Source organism: Cardiocondyla obscurior, linkage group LG02, assembly GCF_019399895.1.
Source record: "Cardiocondyla obscurior isolate alpha-2009 linkage group LG02, Cobs3.1, whole genome shotgun sequence".
NCBI lineage: Eukaryota > Metazoa > Arthropoda > Insecta > Hymenoptera > Formicidae > Cardiocondyla > Cardiocondyla obscurior.
In genome coordinates, this window is record NC_091865.1 from 2,353,433 (window position 1) to 2,366,069 (window position 12,637).

The following is a 12,637-nucleotide window of genomic DNA, read 5'->3' on the forward strand; positions in this document are numbered from 1 at the left end:
ATGTGTACAATAATTTGATGAAATAAAGTTATTTTAATAGAATATTCATTGTAATTTAATGAGAAACACAAAAGGGCCATTAAAAATAAATTATTAATCAGCAATTAATTTCCAACGCGATTAACCGTGTATAATATTACGACAAAGACTGGAAATATGGAACATGAAAGCTAACGTAAAATCGATCGCGCACGGCCATATCGAGCGACCTGTAATATATTCCGATTCTTGTGCGGTGGAAGCGGCTTCAAAAAGAGCGAAAGGATATATCCCCTAGAAATCCATGAGCGACGATATATCTCAGCTATAGAAAAGTCGCTGTAAGAGATAATAAAGGAGACTTATCGCACGGTTCCGTCTTCCACCATTAGAGCTAACGATCGCCACGAGTCGTTACATAGGTACATCGATTGAACCACGCTGAAATGCACTCCGTTAAGTACATCTCCCGTATAGTCGATTATGACTACAGTTCTATAGGTTCGATCACTTACACGGGTCTTAAGGTGCGTATACATTTAGTGAACAAACATCAAACGAACGGCGAACGCGACATTCTCAAACTAATAAATCATTACAAAAGTAACACATCAACGAGGAATGTTAGCGTTCGCTGCGTCCGTTCGTTAAGTGTACGCACACCTTTAAAAGTGACGGAGACGATCGAAATTGCGAAAAATTGTTGTCGGAAGAAGCAACCACTAGTAAAAAAAAAAAAATAATTTTTTTTTTTTTTTTTTTTTTTTTAATTTTACCATCTAAATGCATCCGGCGCCGGTACGACTAAATTGTCGGCACTCAACGAGTTCCGTTCCGTCGTTACGGGTGGGTGGTAGTTTCTGACATAATAAAGCCATTCCCAACTTAATCCTCGTCCCCCAGTTGTAGAGCCCCCTTGTATCCCTACTGTCGTCGCGTCTGTACTTCGCCTTGCTATTACTATCGCCCAAGCGAGCTGGCAAAGTTCTTCGGAGTATCGCTCCTCCTTGGTACCGTCGCGAAGATACGAATCGGTACCGGCAACGAACTTACTTATGCGACTTATCAGTGTACGCTGTTCTTATCTATTTTATGCCGTTCAACTATAATGAATTTGAGCCGTGGACTTTCGAGGAAAACGACGAGCTAGATGCGTTCCTTTTGGAATTTCTTCCATTGAGTTACGTTTATTGTATTATGTTTTGTCACCTCGTTGCAGATGCAGACTCTGTTCTTTATATATAATTAGAAGAAATTGCTACGTAGCAGTAGAACGTTAAGCGAATGAAGAATAATATCGCGACGTAATATTATATTAAAATAATACGACTGAAGTATAATCGAAAATCTTTTCCAAGTAATTATTTTTTTTATTCTGTAAATGCAAATTAAACAAGTACTATTTTCTAATCCTTTCTTTTTTTTCTATTTTTTTTTTATTGAAACGTATGCGTGCGTAATATTGGAGAGTTCATGAAGTAAGACGCGCGAATAACTTTGAGCATGCATACCTCCTTTAGTACATAAAGCGGGAAAAGCTGACATCGTCAGGAAGTTAGAATATTCTACTTTGTCACGGCACTTGAATATTCCGTAGACTTCATGTAAGACCAACATTGTTTTCGCAAATGATATACAACCTCAAACGAGAAGAACTTGTTAAAGTTTAAACATATCCTACAGAAGAAATATATAACGCACAGTTAGAATGGGACTTAAATTCACTTTGCAACAGTCTCGGTCTTACGCTTCCGCCGGTAGTTTAGCGCACGCTAAAGGGTCTAATAAACTCGCACTTTACTATCTGCAATATTACGTACATTAAATATCGGGAATCAATAGCAAAAGAGAAGCGATACGTCACGTTCGACAAATATAAATATCAGGCATTTTAATATTATACGCCTGCGATAAATGATCGGTTTAGTAAAAAGATTTCATAATTAAAGCATTGTCCCTTAGCTCACTCTATGGATTTCTGAAATTTATGATTATCATGCACGGTGCTGCAGATAAATCCGTTCAATTCATTAAAATTTGCCGCATCGTTAAACACAACTTTATCAATTTAGCGGTATCGCTTAATTATCAACGTAAATTACTGTTATATTAAAATTAAAAAAAAAAAAAAGAAAAAAATACGTACGAACTTTTGAAAGATAATAGTACATAAAAAAAAAAAAAGAAAATTAAAGTACACCGCAGAAAGACTAAATTCCTTTACTTGTATTAATAAAATATTTGACTAATATAGGCGTTCGTTTAGTTGCCACTTACAGAGAAATTCTGATTTCATCTCATGTTATTTTAATGAAGTAACAATGCGATGCTTGCTGGTGTAATTGCAGGAAACGAAGCTGCTCCCCCTTTATTCGCCGATAGCGAGCACGTGTGCGTAAGGTATATGACGTATCGATCGCGCGAAACTTGCACACAGGGAATGCAAAAGCATTGTATTGTACGCGAATATGTACATATATGGCATGTGAGACCGTTTCCATTCCATTCGCCTTTCTATTCAACCGTGAAAACGAGAAAGCTAGCAAGTCAACATTATTTATTGATTGCACACCAAGTAAATTAAATCGAAGGCATGAGTGCAACAACCAGGCGAGCTCAGTTTTCTCGATAAACAAGTTAGTTACCATTTGTTCTGAATGAATAGTGGTCCACTGAATGCAAAAAGTTCGCGCGCCAACAATAATTTAACAGATGCAGTGCAAAAGACAGCACGCGTGGACATTCAATTCAAATATTGAACGTAACTATTTATAAAAACAATATCTGATTTTATTATTAATCAAAACACCGAGGGCTCAGTTGTTGTTTTTTTAAGTTATTTCTTTTTTTTTACTCTCGATAAATTGAAAAAAAATACAACACTACAAAATTTCTTTTATAAATGGACACTTTTTTTTTTAATGAATAATTTATTCTCATTGAATAAGCTATTATTATAGAAAGAATCGTTAGTGGATATAAAGCCACACACTTCAGCCGCATCTTTGCTTTAATATATGCAAAACGAATAGCAGGGGAGAAACCTAGAGCGCCAGTGCGAATAATAGGCGCGAATATGCATGTACGTGAATAGAGCAGACTTTAACGTCGAGACGATGCCTATCGAATCATTACTAAAAAGAACGAGAGGAATTTTCGCAAAGATGTAAATAAAAACGTGGAATTTCCAGCATTGAGCCAGGGTTAAAAATCCCTCGGGTTCACTTTTTAATTATAGCAAAATCTAATATCACCGAAGGCGATCTCGCACTCGTTAGCCGCCCTCCCGTTGTTTAAGCGTTATTGATTGTGCACAATTTCGTCGCATTAACGGACAATTGGATCTTACAATCGAACGGATTTACGTAATTTTTCAATAATCAATACCCCGTTAATCGCCGATGTGATTTATAACAAAGCACGTAAACAGATAATGAACGCCAAAATGTATTGCACCCAATTCAGAATGCAGGAAATAATATCGCGCTCGTGCTATTGGCGAATTCAACTACTACTTTTCGGACTTTTTGCGTTAAAAGACGTCGCTTTCAGCCATATTTATTAACAGCTTGGAAAATAAATTTATTTTATGTATAAACATGTTATGATAATTTATGAAATATTTTGATCACATTTTACGCGATGTATACATTTAATATCGTAAATGTATAATAATGAGATCATTATTAAATTAATATTAATATAATTATTACCAACATTAACAATGTATTATACATTATAGTTTATTTCTTTAGTTCTTTATATTCTTGATTTCTCAAATTTATTCTTTAGTTAACTCCAATAAATACGTACGGATTATAAAAAGTTACGTGTATATACAAAATATGTGCAATAACCGATCTTGAATTAAGTTCTGTATATTCTCGGCTTTCAGCTTATCTCTATAAGCAGCTTAATAGCACATTAATTTTCAATATTTACTCGCGTATTCGCGCACGAGGTCAATTCGTAAATTATCATCTGAAAAGCAAACAATATGTTGTCTGGTTCTAAACGAGGTTTGCTATGAAACACCTGATAGCGAAAGATAGCCAATTAATTTTTTTCCATATTTGCCATTTCGACATGCACGGCACGGGGATAAGAATTCTTTCGAATTCACCAGGACGCGAATTGGCGCGTATCGGAGATAGAAAAGTGGTTTTCCACCGTCTAACTCGCGTCTAAACTCGTTTGCAATTAATTATTCGCAACTAGGAAAGCATGATCCGTATGAATTCGCGGGGATCTATTCGGCTCCGGCGTAGTGTAACGCATCATCGATTCACCGTCAACGCGAACGGAATTGACGCGTACGATCGATCAACGTCGAGTTCGCGGACCAACGGCTCCGTTCGTTTACGTGGTACAAATAAAATTCTGGGAAACGTAGCGAGATGCACCCGCACGCTTGATTGTTGGAAATATTGCGAGTAACAGCAAATAAAACGTCGCAAGCTCGAAACGTACCGGTTTCATATACAGCACGCGATTCCGTAGAGAGCTCCCGCGTAACCATTTAGAATGGAAATGCCGATAATTATTCGGTAGGAAAACCGAACACGCACCGTTGAATTTAAAGATTAATTACAGTTTGAGTAGAAAATGTAAGAAGCGCAGAATCCGTTTCATATTTCGCGTAACGTTTCAAGTATTTATTATGCATCCTTTAAAAGCCTAAGTATTCATGTTTTATTTTCTTTCTTTCTCAGAACTCGTCTTCTATTCGCGTGCCAGCATAGATACTGAGATGCATACGTACGTATCAAGAACTTCTTATACGTCAAAGTTATACGTCGTTTTGGAAATGCGTACAGACGGCTTGTGAATTGCGAGCGTACTTTCGAGTGCGTCATTAGACGCGCTCAAACGTTCGCGATCGTGAAACTTCTCCGCGATCTTGACGATGAAAAAGCAGCACGTGAAAAAACTGGTCGGCCGTCATCAAGGCAGACCCTTGAAAATTTGCGATCGACAGGGATGAGAGGTACGTGTGCACTTAAAATAACATAATGGTTTGTTCCTTTTTTTTTATTAATTTAAAATGTGTATCAATATTGCACACATATGGCAAAATTTTATATCCAAGTGTAATTTTAAGTGAAAATTATGTTTGAAAAAAGATTATTTTCAGATACGTACGAAGTACACGTACCTCGAGCGGGACATGGGTGTCTCGTCTGGGGTTTCGGCACCGTAATCGCGTGGGGAAATAAGCGAACTATTGATAATGATGGAACACAAACAAACGATATTGCTGGCACCCTTATTGAGCAACAGCAGCTGTTGGCGCAGCGGAACGTCCGAGGCTACCTGGACAGGTCCAGGACCTGGAGAGGTAGTACGCGCTACTCTTATACTACTACTCAGCCTTGGCATTCTGTGTGCCAACCTGCTAGTGATATGTGTTATCAATAGCAGACAGTACAGCAAATACATACATGCTCAGGTAAGAGATTGTAAATGCAATTTAATTTGTACTAATTTTTTTAGATAAAATCGCGTAACCCTCTTTCGACCAAATTTATATTTAACAAAATAGAATATTAAAATTTCTTTTTTTAATTTAATATTATTTTTAATATTTTTGATTCAATATTAATTGCAACGTCTGTAATAATCTCATACTTCTAACAAAAGATATGCCAAAAAAAAAATAATAATAAACAGAACGATTTACAGATTCTTTTAAAAAATAAAATATTTAAAATTTAAAATGTATAATTAATTAACAATGATAGCGTCAAGATACGTATATATGTGTGTCTCCATTATAAAATTAATATTATATTTGTTTTATATTTTATGAAATGATTACGGTAGGTAAAATATCAGTTGCGCGAACGTACGAAGGTTGCAGTCGGTGCTATAACTCACGGTCTGTGATGGAAGGTATTTTCTCCATTTTCCTCGTCTTCCTATGTAAATCAGTTTGAAGTGGTTAGTTACATAAAATACGGAACAGTCATGTTTCTGGATTCTAAATGAGTACCGTCGAGTTTCGTAGACTGATGACGCCCGCAAAAAGTTTTACATTAGCGAATGAATGTCTCGTCCTCTATTTATTCGATTAATTAAAGCTTTTTCTGACAACTTAATACACGAAGCTAAGAACACCTTTATTAAAACGTATCATTCTTTAGTATTCATTGATTTTCATAGCATGAATATGTAAATCGTTCTTGTGAGTTGAATATATGTATACCGATTGTTACGTACACGAAGTATTCTTTAAACCCTATGCTGTGACGTTTACTTAAATATTTCTTAAAAAATCGTCACCCTAATAAGCATTTTATTTTACTACATTGTTAGTAGTATCGCGAAACACAATCTTTTACGTTAATGCATTATCGCTAATGAAGTTTAACTATTCTGTATTGCTCTTTCCAACTCCTTCTTAGTTTTTCCTCTCTCATCTAATGAATTCGCCCTTTCAGATCTAATTTATGTATATGTTAAAGTTGTAGCCTACTTAATATGTATACGAAAATAACTTCAAATTTCCATACGATTATAAATAAGAGTAAAAAGTAACTGGAAAGGTTAAAAGTTAAAACTACGTTAACAACTTAAACAATTGGAAGCGCCTCATTTATATGTAGTTTAAAAAATTGAGTCCTCTATTATCGCGTACGCAATTTTCCACAAGCATTACTTAAAAAAAAAAAAATTATTTAAAATTAAATAAAACAATTTTTTTTACTATTTATTAATCTTGTTTAATGCTCATAGAAATGGTTTGCGTTGATTAAAAGAAGCCTTCCTTAAATAAATCGATATTTTCCTTCGTCACACGCTTCATGACAGAGCTAATGTCGCGTACATAACACAACAGTTCAACTAGTTTATCGTAACGACGTCCATTGACACTGACCAAGACGATCAACAGGTTCTCCTCAATTTTCTTCCAGCCCAGATATTTGCTGACGAGCTTAGCGAGCAACGATCTAGCGATTGGTCTTTTAGTGACGCCTTTTGGTTTCTTACCAGCTGTTTACGGATGCTGGCCGTATGGCGAAGTTGTTTGTCAAATTCAGGTAACTTTTATATTGTATATCGCTACTTTTTTTTATGTAATTACTTTATGTAGTTATTTGTTTATCTTTAAACATTGATATTTGTCATGTAAATCGTGTTAATATTCCATTGGAAAAATACTTTCGCCTATCACCGTATTGTAATTAATGCCATAAGCACATCGTTAATTATTTATTACTTTATTTCTATTAACTATATATTTTTGAATGTCACACATCATAATGGAAGAATTAGATTGATTAAAACGTCGAAGGTAACGATGTTCTTATAGTGTAACGTATTGCACGCTAAAAAGCCGTTCAATAATCCCGACAGCTTTTCTTGACTGGAAATCGAGAAATTTTGTAGGAAATCTTGGAATGGTGTTCGCGATGCTAGGCAGGAAATTATTATCGTTTGAAACTCGTGGCTGCGCTTCCGGCAGCCGGTACTTCTTCCGCCATTTCCTCTACCAGTCGGCGACTGCGACGTTATCGGAGTTCCTGGCGATAATCTTTACGCATTGCTCCTTTCCCTCCGATCCCTCTCCCGTTCTCTACGCCATCTTCTGAGGTAACGGTCTGATTTGTGACCATATATTTCTTGATTTCGCACGTGCTAAACTCGGGAATGTGCCGTTTCGCCGACAGATCTCGAATTTCGAGGTATTTGCTTATCTAGCCGAAACGGGAAATTGCTGTAATACCTTGCCCGAAATTAGTAAACACGAGTCCTATATAAACTAAGCACAACTTTCTGTGCAACAGACACTTGTCGTGTTGTAGAATAATTATTTGATGCTTATTATTATCACAAATTAATTTAAAAAAAAATTAAGAATATTATATAATATATTTTTCCTCTCTAGTTACGTAATAACAACTGTTATTTGATTTGTATAACCGACAACCGTAAAGTATACAATATTTTTATATGTTTGCGTAATAAAATATCGAGATAATTAATTTCAATAATTACAAATAATAAAATTTAACGAAAGTTTGATCACGTTGAAAACCTCATTATCCAGGGATGTGGTATTTCTTTTTTTATGTTATAATTTTCCATTATTTTCTCGTAATAGTATTAATGTTAAATATTAATTGAACGTAATATACGATTGAGCAAACTTATATTAATTAATTTTTGTATTTGCTTTGTCTTATAAATAAAATAGACACTATAGAGTATAATAAATTTACAATTGCATTAACTGAAGTGTTAATATGTAGTATCATTTATGAATATAACATAAAAAAAAAAAAAGAAAATTGAGTAGCGTCAATTTTTATCTGAATATTATGAGTTATGACTATATCCATAACAACAAATCATATTCGCCGCACTTTCCCGATAAGACTCAAACTACATAGAGATGTATGTCGTGTTGTGTCGGAATACCTTTCTGATATCTAAGATGTCGATGTTTTCCGAAGTTTCGACTTTGCATTTCTAGAGACGTGCATAATATTATATCAAAATACTGTCTACCATCAAAATTATTACGATAGGTCACTCTCGTCAATTTTCAGGATTAAATGTAAACTTAGTGCAGAGAGATACGATTGTTAATTTAAATAAAATGAGAATCATTTAATGTAGAATGCAATTCATGCATTCATTTACAACTAGTGTACATTAATAACTAGTATCATTTTTAAAATACTTCTTGAGATTCTATCTTGAAAAGCATCGCACAAAGAATGAGATAAATGACAGGACGGTAAGCGAATAAAAAGAATACAAGCTAATGCGGTAGCAAGTAGAGACTGTGAGTAAAGAGAATTAATAAACGTGAAAAGCAAGTTCCTGTATAGCTAAAAATAGAGTGCAAATTTAATGGAAATATATGAAATGGTACAATCAGTAAGATATAGCAGGAAAAAATTAATAACCGTATGTAAAAAAACACAATCTGATAATTCGAACATGTTGCATAAAAAAAAAAAAAAATATACTGCGATACTATGATAGAAATGCCACGCACGAATATACAAATAATTTTTTCAATATGGTGATTTTTTTTATGCTCAAATAAAATGCCATAACTTTAACAGCGAATATCTCAAAAGATTTTGCAATATATGTATGATTGAAATATGTAACAGCCGAGTAGAAACTCAAATAAGACCCGTAGCCATAAACGATTCTATAAAATTTTACGAGAATCATAAAAAAAATCAAAATTTTTGATATCTGCGAGAATTTCACAAAACTATAAAGATAATATTCCTACGTACGAATTCTTATGTCCTGAAGGCATGTGCTTATATACATCTAGTTACATCATTCACACATCTATCAAATAGATATGAAAGCAATGGAAGGTTAGCATTTCAAATTCGAGTAGACGTCTTGTTTCATACTTTTTCTACATTTTCCACGTATCATATAGTATAACATTACGTACGTATTCTGTTATATTTCAAATTACGCGAGTCTATTTCTTGCATATTTTATGCTCCCTTTACTTTACTTTTCTTCTAACAGAAATTTTCTGTCGTCGTGAAAGTACGATCTGTGCAATCTCATTAATTATTAACAACTTTCAACAGACGAACGAAAGTAGCACTGAATTCGATACAAACACAGTAAGCACACCGTTAGCACAAAGAGAAAGATCGTACGAATCTATTAACTCCGAGGACGTAACGATCGTGTTATACTACATCGCTGGCAAGCGAAGAAGAGTACGTGCAAACAAGTAAAGTTTCAAACGAACGTGTAAAACTTTACGTGATCAGCGAATAAAAGTGCCGCGTTCGCAGTTTCTGTATTCTTTTCGTCGTGTTGCGCACAACAGCGACGATAATTGCGTACAATTGAATTGAGCTCGCAACCAGCTAATAGCTTATGTATTAGAACGATCTATCGAGATTAATAGTGATTAATATCCTGCCGTGTTAACGGACGATCAATTACATACCGTTTATTTTATAAACGTTGGATAGAAAATCTATAATTCGTAACAGAGAGAGATAATATCTGAGCAGTTAAATAAAATGCGGCAATTTATTTAGATGCGTTTTGCAATACTTCTTCCTGTAATATCAATGTTTATAGATAGCGAGAATACAAAGAAGCTCCTTCGTAAACTCTATCTTACTTTGAATCTTTATTAATGCAGTTTTCAAATTTTTGATGGAAATCGAGATGTGCATTGCTCGTTGAGAGACACAACTGAGAACGGGTTGATTACAGCGCGGTCGATTACAGATTATTTGACTATTGCTCCATCGGGAAAGAGTGTGAGAATGACACGGGGATCGCGCATTCTAGATATTCCAGAATGGTGAATCGTCTCTAGCCACTCGGTATTCATAGAATCTATTCGTAGTAGTAACAAATCTCTTGGGTCTACGCGATAACCTCGGACTGGGGATGGATTTGTGTATTCAGATATCCGCCAGAAACCAAACTGTAAACTTCGATAAACCAGTACGTTGGTTGTTCTTGCTCGATGATGCGACGAGAACCACTAAGAACGATTACTATTGTTTCTATTATCAAAATAAACTCGCGGTTTATGATGCATTTAATGTATCAATCGCAATATTAATAAGTTCTTTAGACAACGATACAAAAATTTTATTTTTAATGCCATTAAAGCGAACACTTTAATAAAAATTTTTGTAGCAAAAAGAAGTTGTTTTTAATTTTAATAAGACCGTTGATAAAAAAAAATATATTTCCTGCGTGTATTAAAATTTAATATTTTCTGTTTAAGTGTTATTTTTTTTTTTTTGTCATCAAAGTAATGAAATTTTAAATTTGTTGCCATTATGACTGACATTAAACGAACTCCAAATCATTTATTGGTAAATTTTCCAACGCCCGCCAGCTATACTCAGCTGCATAATGTCATTACTTATCTGAACGAGCTACGATGTTCCCGAAGAGCTAACGTTGTTCATTGCTTCGCGACACCGTTTTCTTCTTTCTCTTTTTCGCGGCATAAACCGACCTGAAAAATTCTTGCGCCGCCGCACCAGTAATACGATTGCGAATTTAATATTCCACAATTCCAGATATACGCCCCAGCCGAGTATTACCGTGCCGATGCCCATTTCATTTACCGACGACGAATAAAAAATTATATTGCGTTAACAGAAACGGTTGGGAGATTCTACGAGAAATGCGTCGCGTTTTCTACGCATGACGTGACAGTAACGTGCTTCAGATTCTCAATAGCGTACGTGCACAAAAACGCCTCATGAAAAATAGAACAAATCGTTGCCTATAACACCTAAAAACTACCATTGTCGTGCAACAGTCAACTATGCCTGATTGTTAATTTATTTTCCCATTGTTTACACCGGCGTTGTGAACTTTTCACAATTGAACGCTTCCGCTCGTCCTAGCACCGCTGAATTTCGACAAAAAGCGAGCGTGCTCCACTAAAAGGGTGCGCGCTGTAACGCGCCACTGCAATCGGCCCAAGGTCGTTCCAAAGCAAATGCAATCTCGCGAAATTCCAACGCGGCGCTCGCAAGTGTTTCTCAACGGGTATTCCACGGCGAATCGAGACATCAAACCGATTATGGCAATTATTTCGATGACGGCCGAATAAAGCTAGCCCGCCGTTTCGTTTAAAGTTTTCGGCTTTGAATTGACGACGAGGACAGCGCGTTGGCGCGAAGGAGTTAGCGGTGACTCTCGGGGAATGGCTTGCGGCGAAAATATTCGGTTAAGGTCTTCCGCGAGAGTGTTTTGGAGATGGCTGGAAATGAGGCCAGACCGATCCTGGCCCCTTTTAGATTATCAGAGCTTTTCCCTGGCTATACGCCAGCGGTCACCATGGTAACCATCTTAAACGTACACTCGGTACACTCGCACCAGTCGTCTCGTTGTTACTTTATAGCTACGTCGACGTCACCGATTCATCGAATCAAGCTGTCGCTTTCGGAAGTACGCGGCATTTAGGATCACTTTTCCCTCCCAAAAGTTCAAATCACGCGTCTGTCTCGGCTGCCTCGGCCAGCGCCTGCCGGATACCGCAACTCCCGAATAGCGATAGCGTGCATCTCGTTACGTTCCAACTGTCCCGTTTCAAAGTAGTTCAATGTATCGGACTCACACGACAGCTGATGTCGGTAGATAGCTACGAGATTGCTCAATATGTGGTTGAACGTTATAGACAGATGTAACGTAATACGGCATTTACTTGCGTTTACTTTTTTCTTTTTATCTTATCAGTTTTAATAGAAGAAAAAAAAATTATAAAACGTCCAATTTTTATGCATTTATATGTTTACCTACATGTTTATGTATTAACAAGTTCTATAATTAAGAAATAAATTTTTTATACGTAGATAATTTTTTACTTCTTTGAGATTTATTTTAATTATAATAAAAATCTTTTTTTTTTTAATTGTATTTTAATATTAATATACTTTATTGTGTTTTACTGCAATGCCGAAAATAAAATTAATTTACAATAGAGAGGATGGAATTCTATATTTTTGAAATTGTGTGACACGTGTTATTTCGGAGTTACATTTGTGTTTCTCTTAACACAGAGTTGTAGAGATAGTTGGTTTAAATTGAAAGGTCTGGGCTATGATCCTACTGACAATTTACTAGTTGTCTGACAGCTTGTTTCATGTAATGTATACGGATGTTTGGAGAACAAATTAAC

At 35.5% G+C, this 12,637-nt stretch overlaps 1 protein-coding gene across 3 annotated transcripts in view; it reads left to right on the forward strand.

The window, feature by feature from the left end:
• The window catches only part of LOC139111279 (trace amine-associated receptor 9), a 58,682-nt gene that overhangs the window by 17,295 nt on the left and 28,750 nt on the right, over positions 1-12,637 (forward strand). For all 3 annotated transcript variants that reach the window (XM_070671438.1, XM_070671447.1, XM_070671456.1), the window contains 3 exons: positions 4,692-4,966; positions 5,114-5,428; positions 6,894-7,019. In XM_070671438.1, the coding sequence (XP_070527539.1) occupies positions 5,210-5,428; positions 6,894-7,019 (345 nt within the window). In that variant the 5' untranslated portion in view covers positions 4,692-4,966; positions 5,114-5,209. The remainder of the gene's footprint in view (positions 1-4,691; positions 4,967-5,113; positions 5,429-6,893; positions 7,020-12,637) is intronic.